The sequence below is a fragment of the Ascaphus truei genome, chromosome 18 (genome assembly GCF_040206685.1).
Source record: "Ascaphus truei isolate aAscTru1 chromosome 18, aAscTru1.hap1, whole genome shotgun sequence".
In the NCBI taxonomy this organism is placed as follows: Eukaryota; Metazoa; Chordata; class Amphibia; order Anura; family Ascaphidae; genus Ascaphus; species Ascaphus truei.
The window spans coordinates 15,601,577-15,626,952 of NC_134500.1; the positions used below are offsets into that span (position 1 = coordinate 15,601,577).

General features: G+C 40.5%; 1 protein-coding gene across 5 annotated transcripts in view; it reads left to right on the forward strand.

The window, feature by feature from the left end:
• The window catches only part of DMXL2 (Dmx like 2), a 78,670-nt gene that overhangs the window by 40,795 nt on the left and 12,499 nt on the right, over positions 1 to 25,376 (forward strand). For 3 of the 5 annotated variants that reach the window (XM_075575669.1, XM_075575670.1, XM_075575673.1), the window contains 19 exons: positions 3,112 to 3,229; positions 6,031 to 6,150; positions 6,755 to 6,982; positions 7,538 to 9,217; positions 9,543 to 9,653; positions 10,274 to 10,443; positions 11,019 to 11,116; positions 11,909 to 12,074; positions 12,168 to 12,432; positions 13,074 to 14,146; positions 15,415 to 15,606; positions 16,128 to 16,204; positions 17,442 to 17,572; positions 17,926 to 18,174; positions 19,128 to 19,271; positions 19,773 to 19,954; positions 22,081 to 22,211; positions 23,380 to 23,465; positions 23,886 to 24,087. In XM_075575669.1, the coding sequence (XP_075431784.1) occupies positions 3,112 to 3,229; positions 6,031 to 6,150; positions 6,755 to 6,982; positions 7,538 to 9,217; positions 9,543 to 9,653; positions 10,274 to 10,443; positions 11,019 to 11,116; positions 11,909 to 12,074; positions 12,168 to 12,432; positions 13,074 to 14,146; positions 15,415 to 15,606; positions 16,128 to 16,204; positions 17,442 to 17,572; positions 17,926 to 18,174; positions 19,128 to 19,271; positions 19,773 to 19,954; positions 22,081 to 22,211; positions 23,380 to 23,465; positions 23,886 to 24,087 (5,423 nt within the window). The remainder of the gene's footprint in view (positions 1 to 3,111; positions 3,230 to 6,030; positions 6,151 to 6,754; positions 6,983 to 7,537; positions 9,218 to 9,542; positions 9,654 to 10,273; positions 10,444 to 11,018; positions 11,117 to 11,908; positions 12,075 to 12,167; positions 12,433 to 13,073; positions 14,147 to 15,414; positions 15,607 to 16,127; positions 16,205 to 17,441; positions 17,573 to 17,925; positions 18,175 to 19,127; positions 19,272 to 19,772; positions 19,955 to 22,080; positions 22,212 to 23,379; positions 23,466 to 23,885; positions 24,088 to 25,376) is intronic. The other 2 variants (XM_075575671.1, XM_075575672.1) reach the window with 1 other exon arrangement.

Below are 25,376 nucleotides of genomic sequence, written 5' to 3' on the forward strand. Positions count from 1 at the left end.
ACTCCTGGCTGCACCTGTGTCTACCAGGAAGGGGGTGAGGTGACAAACATTATTGGGGCGCCTTCTACCTGCTTGGGCGTCTGCCCATATAACCTTGGGCAGCGGTCGGGTACTGGGGGGTGTCTGGGGTTAATATTCCAGGTCATGTTTGCCTCCTGTGCTGCGGCCTGTGACTCACTATCTGAGTCAAAACTACCAGGCGTACTATAGTGGACACTGCTGCTGGGTCTGTGTGCTGTTGTTGTGTCAGGGTAGACTTGAATCCCTAACGCTGGGGTAGTGATTGTTTGGGGTGAAAGGACTGGCATCAGGGGCATTAGGGGCACAGTCGGGGTGTAATAGGAACCGTCTGCCTGCATCACAGGATATAGTTGTACTACATAAACAGTCAAAATTGGTTTGTCATCTGTGGGCGGGGTAGTGGGTTGTATAGGTGGGGGTGCTGCTGGAGCTGGGAGCGAAGGTAACAAAGGAGTGAGTATAGGTGGATCAGTCACACGGGGGCGCTGCACACCACAATTAAAACAATCTTCCCTCCCTTTTCTATCTCCTGCTTGGTCCATTTTTCTCTGGACAGCCTTGGTAACATTAAACCAGGCTTCTGCTATCTTCAGCAGATTGTTATCATTCAAAATTCCTCTCTTTTCTTTCAATATCTTTCGACACATTTCTGGTTGTAACCTGCCTTCTGCTGCAGTAATACTACATACTTTAAACAGCCTACTGGCTTTGTTTTTTACTTGTTATTATATTAACTTCTGTCCTGGCAATGATAAAATAAATGCAGCAGGGACCCTTCTGTCCCTCGACAGAATTATTTTGACTCATACTAACGTAAGGTATGTTTCCCTGTGGGATTCAAAAACACACAAGACGGTGCTCACTGAGCTTCTCACTCCCACAGAAAAAGACCCCTCTTTCTAGTTGCTATTAGAACAGAAAGAAAAAGAATATTTTCTGGTTTTAAAAGATCCATTCGTGTGGCCAGTACGAACAAACCTTTCAAAATAAATAAATAAATCTTTACCAGTTACTGGGAAAGCTGCTCCCATTCCTCTTCGTTCTGTTCTCTCTCTTTCCGCCACTAGGTGGCAGGCTAAGACTCCTTTCCCTGTCTTACTTGCCTGTGCTCAAATGTTAAAACTGCACTTTTTTTTTTCTCTACACTGCAATTACTAGCAAAAATGCCCTGCTTTTTTTTTCTTCTTTCCCTTCACTTATTGTATAACACTTTCTTTCCCTTCCAAATAATATACACAGTATCTAATTGTATCCCAATTTCTGCGTATAAACCTTTCATAAAAATAACCCTCAATACTTACTGCCTCAACTATTGGCAAATCCACTTGCTATTTCTTTCCTATTCACTTTCTTTTCTACTGCAAAGCGTACCTTAACGCGGAAAAAACAGGAGTTCGGGCAGTTTAACGTCTAGGGGTTATCGCCCAAGCACCTATGGGCTATCTCTTCTACTCTCAACAATCCCCACCCGTCCTCATGAATTCTCAACACTAATACACAAACACATTTTGGACATAACATACAACTTGATTACGAGAGAGGGAAAGGTTGTTCAGGGATCAATCGACAGGATTCCGCGCAGTTACCAACCGTAACGTGCCTTTAACACCCCTCCCTCTGCAACGCGCCAACCACGCAGTCACTCCAGGGATCATGTGTTCCTCTCTGAACCGACTATACCTTACTCCCCCTTTACCCCTCCTTCCACCAAGTTTACAACGTACATTGACAAAACTCCTAGTCAGCCAGCAAAAATCCCACTCCACTCCGGGCTCCCACTTGCGGCACTGACTAACACATATAACATATAAACATATACCGAGTGACAGATAGTCTAGGTAACAGGTTTGAGTTTAAAACGGGCTCTGGGCAAGATATCTACCTTTCTTTAGGTGACCTTCAGAGAGCCGTATGAGACACAGAAATAGACCAACAGCGGAGACAGTGCGTATCGGTAGATAATAAATGTTATCTTACCGTACTCCAGAGGTGATCAGTCTCCTGCCGCGTCCGCACTTGGTCCACCCCGGTCCCTCTGCGCACGGCTGTCTGTTGGTTCACAACCCAGGGCCCCACGTTAGAGCGCCAGCTGAATTGGATAATTTTGATCAGATGAAAACATCTACAGAGTATCTGTCCCCGTCCAGATTATTTTCCTACGTAGGTAATGCGTGCACTGAGAAAAGATCACGCTGACACATGTTCAGTATGATAATGTCTGACTTTATTCCTACAGACCACGTTCATATATAGAGGCTGCATTGGGGAATTGTATGCAAAAGGAGCTCTCTCAGGTCTAAAGGTTGTGTGTAAATACACATGTCAGTATCTCATTGGTTCTTGTTGGGTCTTTTCCTTGTATGGTCTTGTTGTTGCAGTTTATGGTCCTGTTATTGCAGGTTTTTTGGACACATCAGCATTTGAGGGGAATTCCTCGGTGCCATCTTCCTTACTTGAAGGGAGGGGTAGCTGCGGTAGCCATTTTGAGTAAGGAATCATAGCAAAGTATTACAGATGAAGAAATAGGCATTTTATCCAATCCATCACAATGTTACCTCCTTGGAACTAAATCGGCCAACGCCTGTGCCATGTTTAAAGTGTTATATTAGTACCCTTTGTATAGGAATCGTACTGTAATTCAAAAGATATTTTTGTAAACCTAATCTAAAACTCGAGGGCATTTTAAATATCCCTGTATCTGGTCGTGTGTGTCCATATGTTGTGGCAGCTACTGGCCTATCTTCCACAAAGCGCTCCTTCCCCCGCTCTTGGTTGCTTGTCTGACAGGTAGGGGTAGCGTAAGCCAAGAAAAAAAAGAAATAATTGATTTGACCAGACAATTTCAGAAACATCGCTAAAAATTAATGTAATTCTACAGCTGAACCCCCCATCCCCCCAATTTTTTTTTTTAATACTGTGCTAGAAATGATTATATTTGAATGCCATTAACATTGTTCGGTTAAAAATAATCATAATAATAATGATGATTTTGTGAGCGGAGTGGAACTGCACCTTTAACTTTACACTATGCCCTGAAATGCTGGCGTCTTATTGGAATTGTATATGACGCTGGCCTTTTTTTATTCTCAGTGTGGCTCGAGCACACAGCTGCTCCATGTCTTTCAAGAAGATTTCATTTTTGGATACAAACCACATAAAGAAGAATTGAAAGAGAGAGAAACCGAGGTTTTCTTCCAGCCCTCACAAGGTATTTAAAGCCAGCAGAATGGCCGTGTCATAAAGGGCTGTAGCCTTGTAAATACGTGTGTGTGTGTGTGTGTGTGTGTGTGTGTGTGTGTGTGTGTGTGTGTGTGTTAGTGTGTGTGTGTGTGTTAGTGTGTGTGTGTGTGTGTGTGTGTGTGTGTGTGTGTGTGTGTGTCACAGTTAACAATAAAGCATTGAATGTTATATAAAAAAAAAAACCTTGGAGATGTGCGCTGCGCACATGGGTGCAGCCTGATGGGAAAGGGGAGAGAGCTGTCCTCGTGCGGTGACCATTTCGCGATCCCGGTTATAACATGGTCTCATTTATGTGGACCCAAGCACCGCGTTACAACGGGGTTCAGCTGTATCTCCCCCAGCACCCCCCATCATCCTCAGCATTCCGCTGAACCCTGGTTAAGAATCACTGCTTTAATTGTTTCGTTACAATACAATTTCAATTTTTGATAACACTGTGTTGAAATATTATTTCCTACATTTACTTGTGCTTTGTGTGCTGGGAACACCTACCATTTTCCTGAAGTGAAACCATGTCCTCAGAAACCACAGACAAAAAACACGAGTAATTAATCTATCTAGCAAAACATTAAACTCAGACCGTAAGTGCTGTCTAATGGACTCTCCTTTTGTCCAACAAACCAATTAGATTTGTTTGAATGCGTTAAATACCTTAATTTATTTTCTATAAAATTGTCTTGACACAAGTTTTTTCATAGACACATGCAATAGGGCAATCGTAATACCCCTTATGAGGACTTTGACCACAGGGGCTTTACTAATCTCAGAAATTTGAGAGATCTTTGGGAAGAAAATGAGACCACTAGGAGAAGGTCCTTTTACAGACCTTAGAAAAAAATCAACTTTTGTGCCCCCAATAGAAACAAGTTCAAATGTTGATGTGTTTACGAAATTAGTTACTAAGGACTTGATGAGTTTATCTATTAACAAGGGTTATCAAAATCTTACTCATGGAGAAAGGCTTGCTTTGTCAGACTTAGAACAAGATTTAAGTATTATTATTATTATTATACCCTCTGATAAAGGGGGGGAATGTAGTATGATTACATCTGTGAATATCAAAGGCTGTTGTCTGATAAAAAATGCTACAACATATTGAAAACCGACCCGACAAATATGTTCCTGAAAGAACTAACAAATATCTTAAAAGATGTTCTGACCAATAAACTAATATCTAAAAGTGAACACGACTTTGTTAGTAAAACATTGCTAGCTTAGGTGTTTTGACCATCTACCTAAGGTCCACAAAGGAGTAACTCCACCAGCAGGTAGACCAATAGTGTCTGGAATTGAAAATCTAACCTCAAACACCGGTGTCTACCTGGATCGGTTTCTGTGATCATTTTGTTAGCGTGTTGCCATCGTATCTTCGTGATACAAAAGACACCCTTTTGAAACTTGAGGATGTAACGTTGAACCATCAGACATATCTCGTTGGGCTCGACATAGAAGGCTTACACACAAGCATTCCTCATTCTACTGGGCTGCAGGCTGTCTCACTTTCTGAGAGCTAGGAGTGAACATTCAAAACTCCATAATGATTTTGTCTTGATTATTGGACTTTACTCTGACCCAGAATTTTTCACATTTAACCATCGGCTGTTTCATCAAGTACAGGGCACAGCAATGGGGACCACCTGTGCCCCCACCTATGCCAATTTATACCTAGGCTGGTGGGAGGAAACTGTGGTCTTCTGTGAAGCCCAGGAAAGATTTACAGCACGTGGAATTATGGGTCAGGTACATTGATGATATTCTATTGCTATGGAAAGGAACAGAAGATCTCCTTAAAGAATTCATCAATGATTTTAACAATAATACAAATAATCTCAGACTAACATACCAGATTAAGAAGGATGAGATTGATTTCCTTGACAACACTATACTAAAACTGTTACTAGCAAGTTAGAGACAAGCATCTTCAGGAAACCAACATCCACGAACAACTTATTAAGAGCAGAGAGCCATCATCCAAGACACAGCATTACAAATATTCCAACTGGTCAATTTTTTAGATTTGCGTCGTAATTGTTAAACTACTGACGAATATAAGAAGCAGGCAGTAGATATGAATAACAGGTTCTACAAACGAGAACATAGTACAGGATCTGTCGAAAAGGCCTATTACAGAGCTCTAACTACCCCGAGAAGTAAACTATTCGCAGTCAACGTCAAGAAGGATACAGGTACCATCTGCTTTATTAGCACATATAACAGCCAATGGCAAAATGTAAGGGATATCATTAATAAATACTGGTATATCATACTAGAGGATCCTGATCTCAAACAGGTCCTTAAAGGTACCCCCTAGCAGGGGACGTAGGAGAACAAGGAACATCAAGGATAGGTTGGTATGGAGTCGATTCCAAACCCAACCAATTTGTACATTTCTAGGGAGTAAACCTCATGGCTCTTGGCCCTGTGCTAGATGTAAAGTGTGTAAGTTCATGAAAGTTACTAAAAACTTTATGAACTCTACTAATACAAAAACATATAAGATTAATGATTATATTAACTGAGAAAAAGTGGTCATTAGTGTGAGAAATCTTCTTCAGCACCCTGTAGCCCAAGAAAGGGTATTTTTCATGAGCGAGCCCTTCTTGCCTTTTAGAGATGATACCATGAATGCTTTCATGAAAGTACAACGTGTGAATGTTGCAGAGCGCTGCTAAGGATTCATCATGAAACCAAATAGTGATACTCTACATGTAGCTGTTCTAATAATTACGTTTTGTTGCAAATCTAGTAACTATTGCATTTCTTTAACAGGTTATCGACCGCCACCATTTTCAGAAAAATTCTTCCTTGTGGTAATCGAGAAAGACCTCAAACATCGTTCTGTTCTGAATATGTGGCATCTTCATTTGAAATCTGTCCAAGCATGTGTAGGTGAGCATAAGCCCTACTAACAGGAGGTATTCCAAATTTTGGAAACGTTTAGCCAATACCGATTTTGGAGCTGTATAGTCTCACCTTTTGCAATAATCACAGTAGAAACTGGGAGGTAGTGCATGATCCAGTAAATGTTGGTAATAAAAAATGTTGGTCATGTGGATCTGGGGAGCCTAAACGAAAGCTGTGAAGTGACATCCGGATGTTGTGTATTATATTGAAGGATGTAGTAAATAGCCATTGTTATGGATTCTCATTTTGAAAAATGTTTTATGTAGCTCTGGTATTAAACAAGGCAGAATGAATAGGATACAGACTCCTTCAGTGAAAAGTGATATATTTTAAAGACACAAGGAAATTAAAGCAAATGCCCAGTGTAACACAGCTGGCAAGTACTTTCAAACTAGTTTCTTTTAAGTCAGAGGTCATTGATTTAACAAAAAGATGCCACATCCAACATGTATATACATTGTTTAGGTGAGTTTTTTTCAGAGATCAGTTGAAGTGGCTGATTACTCTGTAGGAATACATGCATAATGAAGGTACAGTGTTTGTAATCTGCTAGTGATTTGTGAATGTTTACCTTCATTTTCTCCTAAAGCAAAGCCTGCTGAAGTTACAGTATCGGAAAACTTACTAACCATTCCTGGACAACCTAAAGCGGAGTCATCACCAGATGCATCTCCTGGCACTAGCCCTATGACACGCTCGGCATCAATTGCAAATCTTCAGACTGCCAGCAAACTCATTCTGAGCTCCAAGCTTGTATATAGCCATCCACTGGATCTTCCAAGTGGTGTAGAAGTAATAAGAGCAACACCATCAGCAGGTACGATTGTATTATGTAATGCAGAAGTGCTCAACTCTAGTCCTCAAGCGCCCCCCTTCCCCCCCACCCCCCACCAACAGGTCACGTTTTCAGGATATACCAGCTTCAGCACAGATGGCTCAATCAAGCCTCTGATTAAACTAACCGTGCTGAAGCAGGGACAGATTGAGCCACCTGTGCTGAAGCAGAGGTATCCTGAAGACCTGATCTGTTAAGGGGTGGGTTTTGAGGACTGCAGTTAAGCACCCCTGATGTAATGCATGAGCCAGGCTCCTGTTTCTTCATGTGTTAATAACCCTAAAGGGATTTATATTTGATTGATGTTTTTTGTGATGTAGGCATATGTTGTCCGGTCCAGTGGTTGGGGAAAAAAACGGAACTAGACCTTTACAGCCTTTCTCTGAAAGTTTTGGATGTGATGAAAAGCTAACCAATGTGTTTAATTAAATTATTCATTTGGTATAATACAATTATCCTAGATTGATGCTGTCCTTTACATGAATTACTTAATATTGTAAAACTGATCATAACATTTTTATATTTTTGTTCCTCTAGGCCATCTTAGTTCTTCATCAATTTACCCCGTGTGCCTTGCACCATATCTAGTGGTCACTACGTGTTCAGATAACAAAGTACGTTTCTGGAGGTGCAATGTGCAGATACAACAAGAATGTGAAAGCAATGAGGACCTGCATCACTTCTGCTGGAAGGAATGGTCGTTAATGAACGATGAGGGTGATCAGAGTACAAGTGCTGTAAACGTTGCCGGGAGGCCAGTTGCAGTCAGTTGTTCTTACACAGGAAGACTTGCTGTGGCATACAAACAACTCATTCAGCATAATGGTTTTGTCTCCAAAGAATTTTCTATGCATGTTTGTCTCTTTGAATGTGAATCCACTGGTGGATCAGAATGGGTCTTAGAACAAACAATGCATCTTGATGATTTAATAAGAGTTGGAAGCATGCTTGACTCTCGTGTTAGCGTTGACAGCAATTTGTTTGTGTACAGTAAATCTGATGTATTTCTAAACAAAGACAAACATCTAATGCCCAATATCAAACACTTGGTGCACTTAGACTGGGTTTCAAAAGAAGATGGTTCACATATACTTACAGTTGGCGTGGGTTCCAATATTTTTATGTATGGTCGACTTTCAGGAATTGTTACAGACTGCAAGGATGGCATTTCTGTTATTAATTTGCCACTAGGTGGTAGTATAAAGCAAGGTATAAAATCCAAGTGGGTGTTGCTCAGATCCATTGATTTGGTGTCTTCTGTGGATGGTACACCTTCATTACCAGTCTCTCTGTCATGGGTTAGAGATGGTATACTAGTCATTGGAATGGACTGTGAAATGCATGTTTACGCACAATGGAAACACAATCTGAGGTTCAGTGATAGTGAGAGCTCAACTTCTGAAGACAAAGCAGTACAGTCTCAATCTGAATCTTTTCCTGCACCGCTGATTTCAAAGAAAACAAGTGTAATTGACGGTGCAGCTATTGTAGATGATGTTTTTGGTAGCCCCGCTGTGATTCAAGATGGAGGTCTCTTTGAGGCCGCCCATGTTCTTTCCCCGACGCTTCCACAGTATCACCCAACTCAACTACTTGAACTCATGGACCTAGGAAAAATTAGACGGGCAAAAGCCATCCTTTCTCATTTAGTAAAATGTATTGCAGGAGAAATTGCAATAGTTAAAGACTTGGATACTGGAGATGAAGCTGCCCCTAAACGCCACCTTTCTCGGACCATCAGTGTAAGTGGCAGCACTGCAAAGGACATGATTATTACTGGGAAAGATGGAACACGAGAGTACACAGAAATTGATTCTATTCCACCGCTACCACTCTATGCCCTTCTGTCTGCAGATCAAGATGCGACATTCTCCACATCTGAAGAAACTATAAAAATATCCAAGAGCTCAAAACGCAGCTTTGTCCGTAAAACAGACGATCAGTATGCGGATTTATTTCATGTGCAGAATGTGACGACCGATGATTTCATTGGTTTTGAGATTGAAAAAAGAGAGAGCAAATCCAAAGTTATCAACCTGTCCCAATACGGCCCTACTTACTTTGGCCGGGAACATGCCAGCGTGCTTTCAAGTCACCTGATGCACTCTAGTCTGCCAGGCCTAACACGGCTGGAACAAATGTTTCTTGTTGCCTTGGCTGACACTGTGGCAACAACGAGCACAGAGCTTGGGGAAAGCAGAGATAACAACTATTCAGGTAAGTAGGTTAGATACTGTTTTGTCGAGATTAACGTGTCGTTTTATATTGGCATATCATGTACTGTTCAAAATCTTAAAAAGATACAGGCTTGTACACACCCGACTGGGCACAGGCAAAGCAAAAATGCAAAGAGAAAAGCTCTCATGCACCTGTGGTGTTATCGTCTGAAAAGATATTTATAGTTATAACTTATAAATATAGTGAATTTGTTGAGTTAGAATCCAAGAACCAGAGTGAATGGGACTGTAGTGGGTCTTCTAGCAGTGGTAGGTATTTTATGGCACGGTAGCTCTTGGTAAATACGGCGGGTCTGTGTTTTCAGGAGGAGACAATCTGGATGAGTGTGGCTTGAGGTGCTTGTTGGCCATGCGCTTGCACACATGCCTCCTGACATCCCTGCCTCCATTATATCGACTTCAGCTGCTCCACCAAGGTATTTATTTCTCAAATCAATGGTTATATTACAGCCACCCGTACCGTTAATGGAAGTTCCTCTTGCTTTATCAGAGCTGTGGTTCTCATGTCAGACAAAATAAATATTTGAAAAAAAGAATCAAATATAATCCATATGCTAGAATAAAGTGTGCACAAAGCTGTGAATGAGAAATCAAGGGTGTGTGTACTTTTGAATATATTTAGTACTTTGGAAGGTTTTATCCATTATGGGGAACAAGGTAATGTATATACAGATTAATGGAGATTCCTTCACTTGTATTTGTGGGAACTGCCGTTTCTATATTTTAAATATTCTATTATTTGTAATGGTGTCTCTTTTCTCAACATCCACTCCTCCAACAATTTCTCTTAAGTCATTCACGTCAGTGTTCCTTATTGCACCCCATATTTTTCATGTTTGTGTTCTTCTCCCTCCTACCGCATGTCTGTCTGTGTACCCTTCCTTGGCACCCAGCTCATTTCTAGCACAGATGAATGCCCTATTCACTATTAACATGTTGCAACTTTGTTCACACACAGCTAGTTATATCTATATATTTCTGTTCTTTGTTGTAATGTTATCCTTACTACTGACTAATAATGATGTATATGTTTCAGGGTTGTCGACCTGTCATTTTGCTTGGGCGTTTCACTCCGAAGCAGAGGAGGAATTAATTAACATGATCCCGGCTATTCAGAGAGGTGACCCTCAGTGGTCTGAACTTCGAGCTATGGGAGTTGGTTGGTGGGTTAGGAATATCAACACACTGCGAAGATGCATAGAAAAGGTATTTTCAATTGCTCTGAAATGGCTGGGTTTTTACTATTTCTTTGTATTTTGCTGAATATTTTTTTAGTTCTGCCTTCCAGAAGACATTTGGTAATGTATTTGCAAACAAATTCCTCAAAATGCAGCTCTCCTCTAGGACAGAGGTACAAAGTCAAGCTCTACTCACAAGTTCACACAATGCAATTCTTCATTTATTGTAACAGCCAAGAACAGAGGAGAAACAACGTTTCAGGTGACCTGATGAAAGGTCCATATGCGACGTACATTGTCATGATATCCGTAGTGTAAACATAGTACATAATATTGTCATGATGTTTTTAGTGTAGCCATGGTACATAATATTGCCCTGATATCCGTAGTGTAGCCACGGTACATTATATTGCCATGATGTTCGTAGTGTAGCCACGGTACATTATATTGCCATGATGTTCGTAGTGTAGCCGTGGTACATTATATTGTCAGTACTTCAACATATTGATCGTGTGCTGCAAAACCCTTTTGTTAGTTGGCGTGTGAAGAAAACAACATTGATTAAATTTCTATTCTCACAAATCACTTTGATCTCTTCCACAGGTTGCCAAAGCGGCTTTTCAGAGAAACAATGACCCATTAGATGCTGCTCTATTCTACCTTGCAATGAAGAAAAAGGCTGTGCTTTGGGGTTTGTTCAGGTAAATGTCACCTAGTGGGGTCAAGGGCTGTAAAGCCACCCGTGTTTTAAAGTGAGGAAACTTTTCTTATACACACTGTAAGTAAACCATACAAAATAGCAGAGGTCATTCGACATGGGCAGGTGTATTAATTATATATAAAACTGTCTTTTCTCATTTCTGTATCTCTCTTGCATATCTGTTTTCTTCGCTTTTCTTTTATCTTCTTTCATTTAATTGGCTATACAATATTGACTCTTGGTCTTCGTAATATATCTTATTATCCTCATTATTATTACTACTACTTGGATAAACATGACTTTGGACATTTGGCTTGTTTATGCGCTTTAAGTTCTAGTTCTAAAAGGTTTAGTTAGGAAAACCTGTACAGGTAGAAGGGCCAGAAGTGTAAAATACCATACTTTAAATATATAATATATAAACGGTGTAACTAAATGCTTCCAAAACGTTAATTCCCTTCGCTGTATATTGATTTCAGAGAACAATTGCAATTACTTGATATGCCTGACCACTCCATGGTCCTTTTTGGAGCCAGATTTGGCCCACGAACAGCAAGTTGAAGATCCCTGGTGTAGTAGAAAAGTGAATGTTTTTTTTAAATTTATTTTCTTTGCATTGTATCACCGATTTCATTGCTGTATTCTTTGGTGTGTGAAGAGCCATCCCAAAACAGACAAAAATAAAAGACCTTTTTTTTGTACAGCTGGAATAACTGCCTATTGTAAGAATTATAATTTAAAGGGGGGTTTTCTATCGAAAGTAATTTATTGACATTTTTTTTTTTTTTTTTAGGTCTCAGCATGATGAAAAGATGACCAAATTTTTCAGCCATAATTTTACTGAGGATAGATGGCGCAAAGCAGCCTTGAAAAATGCCTTTTCTTTGCTTGGAAAGCAGCGTTTCGAGCAGTCAGCTGCTTTCTTTTTATTGGCTGGCTCATTGAAGGATGCTATTGAGGTATATAAAAAATATTAAGAAACCATTGGTGCTGATGGGTCTTTGTCACGTTAGTTATTTGTAAACGTTATTTATAAACTTTCTTTTTCATAGGTGTGTCTGGAAAAAATGGAAGACATCCAAATGGCAATGGTTATTGCACGGTTATACGAGTCGGAATTTGATACGTCATCAACATACGAGTCTGTTCTGTATGAAAAAGTATTGGGTTGCCAAAAAGATGGCACAGGATTCTGCTGCACAAGACTGCATAATGATCCTTTCTTGAGAAGCATTGCCTATTGGATAATGAAAGACTACACTAAGGCATTAGATACTTTACTGGAGCAAACGCCAAAAGAGGAGGATGAAAACCCGGGTGGGTGAACTATTTTTTTTTTTTCCTGCAGTGGCTTTTAAAGATTGAATTATTTGCCTGTTACTTTCAACAACCTACTATATCACTATAGTCCCCATTCATAAACCCCAAAGCAAATGCATTAAAGCTGCAGACCAAGCAATATCCTACGTGGTTTATTTTTTAATCCATTCTGTACTATGAGAAAACAGTTGTAGCATTTTTATTAAAAAAAAAAAAACCCCAGAATGACATTATATTATGATGTAACAAGCATTTTGTGTTATATAGCAACCATTTCCAAAGTCACATCCCGTTCCTCTTCTGAAACAGGCTCTGGCACACCCCTTTTTGAACCCTGCCCCCTCTAGCAGTGCACCAATTGTATCTAGTGACTGCCTGGTCACATGATCTTCCCCACAGAACTTTGCATCTTTGGTCCTCTTCTGCTGCACTGACAGCCGAATCTTCACCGATCGATCACAGGAGAACGGATCGATCAGCAATTTAGCTAATTACTTATCATTGTGTGGATTATATTGATGCACATATTAAAGGGAAAAAATAATAAAATTAAAAAAAATGGCAGCTTTGACTGCTGCTTAAAAATGGTAGTTTTTGTTTGCTTGTGATCATTAATTATTTCTAATTGATTTCTTTAGTTATCATCAAGTCGTGCAATCCTGTGGTATTCAGTTTTTACAACTACCTTCGGACCCACCCACTTCTCATCCGTAGACACTTCAGTACTCCTGAAGCTACTCTGGCGACCTTAGGTTTGAAAACCGAAAAAAATTATGTGGATGAAATAAACCTTATGGAAAGGAAACTGTTTTTCACCACCGCTAACGCTCACTTCAAAGTGGGCTGCCCTGTACTTGCCCTAGAAGTTCTTTCCAAGATTCCAAAGCTAACCAAAAAAATGCCTAAGGAAGACCAAGTGAGCTTAGGTTCTGTTGGACAGAACAGTTTGCAATCCATATCTAAACCATACCATTTGGAAGAAGGAAGTGAATCGGAATGGTTGACTCCAGCTTCAACTGTATCAAAATTAATGAATTATGAAGACCCAGCAACAGACATTGATTGGAGTATGCCAACTTTGACAATTGAAGATGCACCACTTCAGCTAGACTGGGAAGATGGTGAAGGAAGTGATCGAGACGATGAAGATGGTTTAGTAATGAAAGGTTTAGATTTACAACAAAGGAACCAAAACATACAAGACACCATTTCAGAATCCCAGTCGCTTGAAAGCTCTAAAACTGACGTCAGTGAAGTTGATGTGATTGCTGAACAACTAAAGTTTCGAGCCTGCTTAAAGGTTCTCATGACTGAGCTAAGAACTTTGGCTACAGGACATGAAATAGATGGTGGGAAACTGCGATTTCAACTGTACAACTGGCTGGAGAAAGAAATCGCTGCTATGCATAAAATATTTAACCATGAAGCTGACAGCAAAGATTACACCGCTGCTATACATGAATCCAGTGACATGATGGACAGTCAAGAATTTGCAGAGAAGTCGGATATCGGGTCCTACGAACGTCACCAGATAGAACGACGCAGATTACAAGCTAAACGGGAGCATGCAGAGAAACGCAAGTGGTGGCTGCAGAAGAATCAGGCTCTTCTGAGAGTGTTTCTGAGTTACTGCAGCTTACATGGTGCGCAAGGGGGCGGTCTGGCCTCCGTAAGAATGGAGCTCAAATTTTTGCTGCAAGAGTCGCAACAGGTAAGAATTGTTCATTTTTTATTTATTTATTTTCACTTATGAAAGCACCAAATTTAGAGGTCTCGTGGAACAATTACTAAGCGGTTATCTGTCGTAAGACAGCTTCTGATGCTGGAAGACACTTAACAGTTAGTTTATTTGAATGGACCATAAGGTGTCTTCTGGCTCCGAAAGATCTCTTCTGGAATAGCACCACATTAAAAAAAATACATGCGGTCCTTGGATATCCAACACAATGCGTTCTTGTAAATGGCGCGTAAAGTGAAACCCATTTTCTGTTCATTGGTTTGTATTATGAAGAGCTGAACGTGAAGGTCGGATGAGGCATGTTGGCGTTGGAAAACTGTCCATTGGTATGCATTATAAAGCGTTTGATATGCCGTTCGTCAAAATGGGAAATGGCGGAAAGCGAAGACCACCTGTATCAAGGCCAATATATACTATGTGATATGTTTTACATCTTTATTCACTATATAAAAATTTTTTTTCTACTCCATATAAACACTTTTCCTATGCCAGCAAATTTCAATAGGCTTCAACAGGGCTGAAAAATAGTTCAATCCTGGATGGGGAAACAGACCTTGAAGGGTATAATGAGGTTTCATGTCAAGTTTTACATGGCCAAGTGTCAATGTACTGTATGCACACTTTACAGTTGTACATTATTAAATACTTGTAAACAACACTGAAATTTAACTTTTTATTCATAATAATGAGCAACATGATAAAGAGAGCATTAACATGTAGACCAAAGGCAAATGGAAAAGCATTTAAGTAAAAATCCTATGTTTTCTAATCTGTTATGTAGTATTAGATAATACTTCATTTTTTCCACTCGTTATGCCCTTTTGTATGAATTTTAATGTATTAGGCTTCCTTGGGTTGCTATAGCAACCATTTAGGAAGCTACACCACTCCCACATTTAAAATAGGCGGCCATATTGCATGCCCTGGGTAGCGGGATCTTCACCGATCGATCACGGGAGACCGGATCGGTCGGCCGCTTGGATAACTGCATTGCCATAAAGGCAAAGAAAGGCCGCATTTATTACAGCAAAAGGAAAGAACACGGGCAAGAGAAAATGACCCTTTAAGTACTCGTAGGGCCTCAAGCCTCTGCATTGATTGGTAGGAACGTTATCAGAGGAAGGAGAGCAGCCATTAATATACTGAACATGTTTTCACACTGGAATTGAATCATGGTTTGCATACATCTCCTCAAGAACTAGCTATTTATATGGGGTTTTGTTGTTGTTTTTACTATACAGGAAACTACAGTAAAGCAGCTCCAGTCGCCTCTTCCACTGCCTACAACTCTTCCCCTGTTGTCAGCAAGCATTGCAGTGACAAAAACTGTGATCGCTAACCCTGTGCTGTACTTAAATAATCACATCCATGACATTCTTTACACCATTGTACAGATGAAAAGTCCTCCACATCCTGAAAACAAAGATGTAAAGGTAATTAAAAGACTGTGTATTTATAGCAAATGCAAAAGAACTGGTTTAACCCAAACTGATGAAGAAAAAAATAGTATTGTATTAACGCTTTATCGGATTGTGCGTTAATACAATACGTTTTTTTTCATCATCCTGAGTGCTGTCTCTTCACTGCCGTTCTCACCAATGGTGTTGTATCCTCTGTATCCATTTATGGGATAAACACCAGACCTTTTGCCCAATTCTATCGGAGTGTGAATAAATATATATAGAGGTGGTCACACTTGCTGCTGATCAATTAATCAAGGGCATTTGATTAGCAGCACCTGTCTGCTATTTAGCATCTTAATTCCTATGGAAGCAGTAAGGGTGTACTTAGTTTTTCACACACAGCTTCTCCATTTTGGCTTTATTTTTGTTAAATCATGAGTGCCTTCTACAAGAAATGTTGAACATAAATGAGTGGCTTTGCCTTTAATCATAAAAGATGTTGTGCTATTATATTGCCATGTTCCAATGCAGTGCATTTGTTTATATTCAAGGTTTACACACTTCACCTGTTGGCAGCTTCACTTTCTGCTTCTATATACCAAGCACTGTGTGACAGCCATAGCTACAGGTAAAAGCGCAATTGTTCCCAGGTGTTTACGTCTATATGTTATTTGTCTTTATCCTATATTTCCGTTTTATGAAGTATTTTACATTTTATGGGGGTACATAAAAGGGGAGTTGGGTGGACGGGTACAGAATAAAGTGTGTACGTGGAGAGGGGGGCATATTGGTAAAAGATTGTCCCGTCACCCATATATTTTGTCACATTTCATTTGTGCACATTTGTTAAAGTGATGTAGTCTGCAGAAATGCTCGCTGTGTGATTTCCCCCTCATAGGATCCTACAGTTAGGTTAGCAACAGTCCATTACAGATTACAAGGTTATTGTCTGGTGTAGTAAATATACATATTCCATAAACGTCCCAGTGCAAAAAAATATATATTTCTTGAAAATGCTGAATAATCCAAATATACTTGGAGGGGCAAATTGCAAGAAGGTACCATCCTTCAGCATCTAATCAGAAGATCAATAACGCATTTGCAAAGTTGCACGCCACTGTTTATTTAATTGTAAAAAAAAAATTATAAAACATCACAATTTCATTTTATTGAAATGCAAAGCACAGACTGAAAAGATAAAAGGACACAGAGTCTGACCCTGAGTCCCTGATAAAAGGCTTTAAGTTCTACAACGCTTTTTTTTTGTCTGTTATAAATAAACGGATTGTCAATTTTTGAACCATGTTTTATAATGCAACTTAAAGTTTCTGGTGTGCAGATTTAAAAACATGGTGTGCGTGTGTATGTGATTGTCATACCAGGTTAACTCTGTAGTGTCCTAAAGAATTGGAAATTTGGATACTTGCCATTCCCTCTAACATCTGAATTAATCTTTCAAATTTGCAGTATTGTCTAAAGGTTCCTTCCCACTTACATAGCAAATTATAAAGGGTGTTGCTGCCCCAACCAACTTCTGTGTTACCCAAAGAAAAAGGGTTTAGGTGTATTTACTTGCACGGAGAATATACTCTACGGCCTTGCATGTTCTACAAGCAGAGATTAACAGGAAGTGTGTAGGGCCATGGAATAAAGGGGAATTGTAATATGTTGTGTTATTGAAAGTCACTAAATATGCAGAAACGCATCTTTAAATAATGCAGTGTATTACAAAGGTTCCTCTGGCAGAGGAAGGTGCTTTTTGGAATTTCTGCATGAAGGTTATCGGAACTGAATACCTGCATATAACTTGTGCAAGTCGCATTTTAACAGGGATTCTTCTTTTACATTCATTTGTGTTTACGCAGCAGTCAGATAGATGCAAATCAGTTTACAGGAATGGTTTACCAAGGTCTCCTCCTGAGCGAACGACGGAGACTGAGGACAGAAAGCATCGAAGAACATGCCACACCAAATTCATCTCCTGCTTCATGGCCAGGTGAGACAACTCTCAGTAAAACATATGGTTAAAAACCTTAAACGTCTGATAAATGCAGATTATTACTGTTATTATGTACAGCTTATGAATGCCGTCACAGTAAAAAGCCATGTGGTTATCAGCACAGTGGACAGTAAACTACTATGGTTTTTACTTTATCCAGTACACCTACCTGTAGGAACAACATTAGCTATTGTAAGACCGGTTGTACAGAAGTGAAGACTAAGAATTTTGTCCTTGGCATAAACATTTTGGGCTCTGTTTCTACTTGTTAAGCAAGTGTAGCCCATGCTTTAAGAGCCTACTAAACGTGAGTGTACTTGAAAGTAAATATGTTCTTTATACATTTACAGGTGTTAGCTCTCTTATAAACCTCCTTACTACCGCCCAAGATGAGGATCAGCCAAAGTTAAACACCTTGCTGTGTGAAGCTGTTGTAGCTGTCTACGTAAGCCTTTTGATACACGCCCTTGCTACTGATTCAAGCACTGAATTGTTCCGGTTAGCAGCCCATCCATTAACCAGTCGAATGTGGGCTGCGGTTTTTGGCGGAGGTGTTAAACTGGTTGTGAAACCAAGGAAGCAACCAGAGACCATTCCAGGTACTATATCAATGAATATTCTGCATCTAAGGCTATGCTTATAGTGATGGTGAAGTCAGGCTGCAGTCGCTGGAAAAATCTAATTGAGATGGCTTCCAGTGATCGCGACCAAGCCGTCGCTGCATCGCGTCGCGCTTACTAGAAGCGCACGCGATGGCGGCAATGCATTTGTTTTGACTCGCCGGCACTATAAGCGCTGCCTTAGAAGCTTTCTTTTATTTCACCATAGCAGTGAACATTTAACAGCATATAGTGCACCGTTTATAATGCAATGCAATGCATGTTAAACCATCAGTCCCGTAACAAAATATATTGAAAGCAGAAATCCTGCTTTCCTTTTCCCCCCCTTCAAGTTATATGAGTGAAGAAGGGGATCTCCGGAAATGAACTTAATTTCCTCTCCAGGGACCCCCTGTTTCCTGAGATCCTTACCTCCATAGAGAGTGCCGGCAGCATTCCTGCTGGGCTGTGTGGGGCTATCAAAATGGCAGATTTAAAGCGCCCACCGGCCTATTGGAAGCTGTGACCTCATCCCTTGTGGCTTCCATTTGGCCCACGTGACTAGGACATTTAAACCTGTGCAGCTTCTACCGACACCTCCTACGGAGTGGTAAGCATCTCGGGGAGCAAGGGGGCCCCGGAGCTGAGGTTTAATAGGGTCCAGCTCCAGAAACCCCCTCCTTCCCACAGAGGAGAAATATATATTTTTGGGGCCGAGCATATGCTCCTTTTAAGTACCATTTAAAAGTATTAACGCAAAAATTCTTGTCTGTCAACCTACTATTTGTGATCTTTATCAAGAGTACAGCCTTTAAACATCCAATCACTACACATTTAGGATGGGTGAAAACATACAAATCAAGAAAAACACCAGGGCTTTCGAACGCACCGGATATTTACTATAAGAGTTTGTAGGAGTCCTGACAATTACTGAATGAATGTATCTCACCCAGGTAAAACACAGGGTTTTGATGAGAACAATACGGAAGGGGCTCTCCCGTTGCCAAATGAGGAGCTTCCTTCATCAGAAAATGCTTTGCAAAGCAGAATAGAGAATACTGCTGTCAGTGATATGGGGCACGAGTCTCAAGTGTGTGGTGAGAAACCAGTGTGCCGATTTGCTGTGCTTAGGATCTAATCTGTTACTTCCTATCAACACTGAGTTATTGAAAAAGCATCATGAATGTTGGCATGAATCTGTCGCAAACTAGGGTATGATACCAGAGACTGAATAATGCATCCACGAGCTGCAATGAATCACGTCATTCAGGGGTTGTCCACTCCAGTACTCAAGACAGCCCCACAACCTCCCCCAACAGGTCAGGTTTTCAGAATATCCCAGCTTCAGCACAGATGGCTCAATCAGTCCCAGCTTTAGCATAGGTGATTCAATCAGTCCCAGCTTCAGCACAGGTGGCATGGATATCCTGAAAGCCTGATCTGTTGGAGGGGGCAGGGAGTCTTGAGCACTGGAGTTGACAACCCCTGACGTAATTGTTTGCTTAATTCTGCATGCACTGTGATGATAAAGCACAAACTAAATCTCTTAAATGATGCGTTGTAAGCGCTTCACTTCATTTGTACAAATCTGCTTGCAGCCCCTCCTATCCCTTCAGGAGAAATAGATAAGCATCGGCGCAGGTTTAATATGAGGATGCTGGTACCTGGAAGACCAGTGAAGGATATCGTTGTTCCACCACCCGTTCCCACAGAGAGACCGACTTACAAAGAGAAATTTATCCCCCCAGAGTTGAGCATGTGGGACTATTTTGTTGCTAAAGTAAGACATGCGCCTATTTGGGGTTTTCTGTTTTGCTGTTAATAGGATTAGATTGTAGATTGCATGCTCCTATTTTACCCGTATGATGTTCCTGTAATATTATGTCTTACTCCACACAATTGTACTGTGCTACAGAATATGTTTGTCATTCGTTAGAAGTGCAATGATCATTTATTTTATTAGAGGTCTTTTTACCTCTTATAACAATATTGGTCTATGAGAAAACAGAATTTGACAGCAAATCAACAGGAAAGTTATTTTTCATGAGTCTTTAAAGACGACAGAAGTCTTTAGAGATTAAAAGGGGGGCATTTTTTTTTAGAGTTTTTGTTTTATCTCTAAATGAAGAAATATTGTTATTTCTGCAAAAAACATTAAGTACTATATGTGCAGATCCTGCTAGAAAATCATAGTTCCGGGTATTGTAGGTGCACTAATATTTCCCGACATTCCTTTGATGAATTGCTCTTAGACTTTCATAATCATCACTCATTTGGTTATACAGTCGATAGAAAATGTAATTAAAACAATACACTGCTAGAAAAAAAATCATTGAAATTAGTATTAAAGCTCGGGGGACCCCCTGCTTTAGGAGATACCGCCATAGTAGGGGCCGATAGCTGCTCTGCTGAGCTGCCAGGGATCATGTGATGGCCGCTTTTTAAAGCTCCCGCACACTGCGGGCCAAAAGGAAGCCGTGGCGTCATTGGTGCAGCTTCCTATTTGCCCACGTGACGCGGGAGCTTTAAAAAGCAGAGGGGTACTGGCACCCCCTACAGTGGTCTGGATCTCAGGAAGCATGGGGGGCTCGCAGCTTCAAATTAATGGGGTTCAGCTCCGTAGACCGCCTGCTTCAATCCTATGTCCAAAAAACAAATTACGTTTGCAACAAAAAAAAATGCACTGACTTTGATTGTTCCAGGGGGTTTGTAAAGCACATCGCGATCTGCACTCGTACAAGACAAAATATCCGAAGGTTATGAATCTACTTCTTTCACTTTGCCTCACATTTTACCCATCAGACATAATATTCTTCTCTCATGTAGGTTAACGTGAAAGCAGACCTGTGATATTTTACAGGCAAATATGCAAACCACAGCTTACTAAAACTAAATGTATTCTGATACAGCAGGATCACCAGAATTATTTAGGGAGTACTTGGGTCAGTGAGTGCATTTTATGACATTACCTTGAGAAACTAACAAAAAATATAAGTGTAGCCATACATCTCAATTGATTTAAATACGTCTTATTGAATTCTGGCTGTCTTTTGACGCTTTATTGGTTATTCTGCCGTATATACATAATTCGTTCTTGGGCTATACCAGAACGAATATATTTTGTTTTGCTTTTTACCAGTTTTTTAAGAATCTTTGTTTCTTTTATAGATGGAATGCTTTGGCATGTTATGTCACTGTTTGTATATGATCTCTGGGAGAATTGAGGAAAGAAAACCCTTTTTAGTACTTGCGTTGCATTTCTTTTTTTTTTTCTTTTTTTTTTTGAGAAACCATTGCTATAGATTAATTGCTGACTCCATCTTGAAGCAAATCAAGCTCTGTGTCACAAAGCCAACTATTGATTCACCCCACCTTTCACGTGTAAAAACGAGTACAATTTGCTACATTAGGACCTCACCATGGATGCTTTTTGGAGGCGGCAGGTATCACGAGACCTAGAATGAACCTGAACTTTAGCTAGGGATCATTAGGACTAATTTCAATGGGCATTAGAATGTGCTAATGCTTGGTACCTCTTAGTAAATCTGCTGTATGATGTTGACATACATGGCAATCATACTAGTTAAAGTAGAAGAAAGCTTTTTTCTTTTTGTTACCTGCAGCTTTCCACTTCTGCCTTCTTTTGACGACCATTAAAGTCTTTCAAAGATATAGTCCTCTCATACACATGTTCCTCTCTCTACCCATTTTTGGTTCCATGCTGTTATTGTGATGGGAGAAGATGACTCTCGTCTCTGTTGCAGAGGCTGGTCAGTAGATTGCTCAACAAGGCATTGCAGACCCCTCCAGAACAGAAGTCATGAAATAATCGTCTTGTCAAACGCCTGCATTAGAAACATTTTCAAAGGGTTCTGATCTGACCTGCATTATTGCTTTGTGTTGCAGCCATTTCTTCCTGTATCTGATAGTGGCCTAATCTATGACTCGGATGAAAGCATCCCAAGTGATGATGAGGAAGATGATGCATTTCTTTCAGACACTCAGATACAGGAGCACAAAGATTCCAGCTCTTACAGGTAAAGGAAATGGTTGGTTTATGCAAATGACTCGGTGCTTGGTCCTTTTGTTGTTGGCTGGCTCCTGCAGAGAACGCAAAGACTTAAGGAAAGTTAATTTATACACCACAGATTGAGTAAAATATTTATTCTCTTGTAGCTGGTTTCTGCCCATTCATAGCAATAGCTCTTGTATCCAAATCTGCTGGATGAAGTCAAACAATTTATTTTTTACGTTTGTTAATAGTACCAACAAAATTATTAAGTGTGCATATAATGCCTTAATTTTTTCTGTTACATACTTAAATATTATTTGGCTTGAATTCTATTTTGTGAAAGTTTAAAATGTAACAACTTGTATCATATCCGATCTAAAATGAGTTTGATCAGCTTGGTTAATGCAATTGCAATTTTATATTGTGCTTGGAAAAACCATTCCACTTCACTATTAGAGGGCCCCGGTATTGTGTTCTTTTCAACCCAATGAATTCCTTCCAGCAATCAAGAAGTAATTGTATAATGCACTGTGTAGTGTTGCAAAGTGCATTCCCACATAGGCGTTCAGTTGAATATCTTTGGGGCCTATGAATAGTGAAGTGTTACTCAGTTAAGGGTTTTCTTTACCCTTACAGGCTTAATGTGCCTATCCTTTGCTTTTACCCTACCTGGAAAAATGGGGACCAGTTTTTTTAGTGAAAGTAAAATTAGGCCACAGCTTTATTGCTATTAACAATACGATGTAAAAACTGTCCGTTAGCCGCTAGCAAACTTTTGCAGAAGAACCCATGTGTTCTGCAAGTAGTATGGGGGAAATCCTTAACAGCCATACTTCGACTTACCTCAAGCCCCATGCTTGTTCCTCTGCTTCTGCCTATACTACACTGTCCTTATTAGAGAACCTATACTGTTAAGGGGAGGTGGGGAGAGGGGACTCTGAATACACAGTGGCATCGTACAAAAGGGAGCAGCCAGATAATATGAAACCTAACTTTAAGAAATACATAAAAAATACTTGTCAGAAGATTGTGGTAAAAAATATTAATCGCCCTGATAAGACCCCTTAAACTTGTCATTGGAATTTGTACACTTTGCTCCTGGATGGATGGATGGAAAAATACCCATGGACCTTCTGATCCTATGCCGCAGCATGTATATATTTATAATGAACCACCACCATTCTGTCTTGCAGCTGGACCCTGATTCGTTTGGGATTGGTTAAACTGGCACTCCACAATCTTAAGAATTTCTTTCCCATCACCGGTCTGGAGTTATCCGGTAGGTTTGTTTTCTTATTGATTTTGTTTCTTCTGATTTAGTGTCCAGCTAATTTATTAAGTCTCTAGCAGTAAAAGGGATCAATTGGGATTTCTTCTCTTCCCCCAATACTTTAGTCCTTATAATAACAACCATGACGTATCTTGTCTGATAACAAATATTGGATAAATATTGGATTTAGTACACCATTGACCCGTGATACATTTTCTTCCAGTTATATTTTTTCCACCCCACTCACCATGTAGCATTATTCATTTTCCAGTTGTAGTTTTATGCTTATGAAATGATTTATTACGTTGACCTTTTTTTGTTTTTTAAGGTTTAATCCTGTGCCTAAAGTTATACATTACATGGCTTGTATTTATTTACATCCTTGTGGAGATCCTTCACAAATAAATGTTTCCAATCATATTTATTTAGAGCTTCCTGTTACGTCACCGCTGGGCATTGCTGTTGTCAAAAACTTAGAGAATTGGGAGCAAATCCTTCATAAGAGAATGGACCAGTTTGAAGGCCCCCCACCCAACTATATTAACACGTATCCCAGTGAATTGGCTGTGGGCGCAGGGCCACCTATTCTACGTCACAAGGCAATGCTGGAAGCTGAAAATACACCATTCAAGTAAGAGGAATCTTTTATTTTGGGTATACTTTTTTTTTTATAGGATATTATGATTACCTTCTAATTAAGGTATGTCGGGATTCAATGTTTGAGCTAAATTGGGATGCAGCAGATACAAATACCACTTGTAAGCACATTCATATGTCTCTTACAGGTCTGCACCACTGCATTTCACCATTATCCCCTAGCACAGGGGGGCGCAAACTTTTTTCCCTGCGCCCCCCTGCCGGCTGTCCCCTCACTCCCGCGCCCCCCCCCCCCCCAACCCCAACTTACCCTCGCTCCGGCGTAATGACGTCACGTTGCCATAGCAACGTGACGTCACATGACCTCGCAGCGTCATTTTGACGCCGCGTTGCCATGGCGACGCCGGGAGGAAGCCGCCGGAGCCACGGGTAAGTATGGTTTACAGAGGCCCTGCAGCTCCCCCGGCACTTAATTTAAGTGCCTTCGGGAAGCGCGCGGGGCCTCTGTAAACCCCGCGCCCCCCGTCGGCAGTCTCGCGCCCCCCCTGGGGGTCGCGCCCCACAGTTTGCGCACCGCTGCCCTAGCATACAGTGCTTCCTCTGCAGCAAGGGATTCTGGGAAATGACATGCAAATGAGCACACAGTATCATCTTTAGCTTCAAATCCATTTTTGACATGGGCACCTATAAGCTTATGCCTGCTGCATTACACAGCTTTTCACCACCGCCTGGGTTAACATGCATAGCCAGTAAACCTGCTCACCGACAGCTATTCCAACCTATGGGGTCTCATCAGTGTGAGGCTGGTTATACTGGCTGTGCAATGTGAAGCTGAGAGAGGTTTCAACCCCACATGAAATAAATTATAGTGGATTAAAAAAGTGACAAAAACCCTCCAGCATATAGCACACCGCAAATAAAAATATAACTTGTAAGCACATTCAGACAAGTCTGCAACCCTGCTCTTTACCGTTCTCTCCCAGCATACAGTGCTTCCACTATAGCAAGGAGTCTGCCCATTTCCTCTCTAATGTCAAATCTCAGATCCTTTTTGATCCTTGGCTTTCTTTCATATTTAGAATAGCCTTCCGTCTTTCCCAAGCATTCTGTATTCTATTACTGTATTAGCCCCAACCACCTCTGTTGGGAGGCGATTCCATGAATCCACCACTCTTTCTGTGAATCAGTACTTCCCCATATTTTCCCTGGGCCTGCACCTTACAGCTTCCGATCATGATCTCTGGTTCTAACACTTCGATCGATATACTCTCTCAGAGGGAGAGATCTATATATAAAAAATAAAAGCGTTCTTGTATAGCGCTG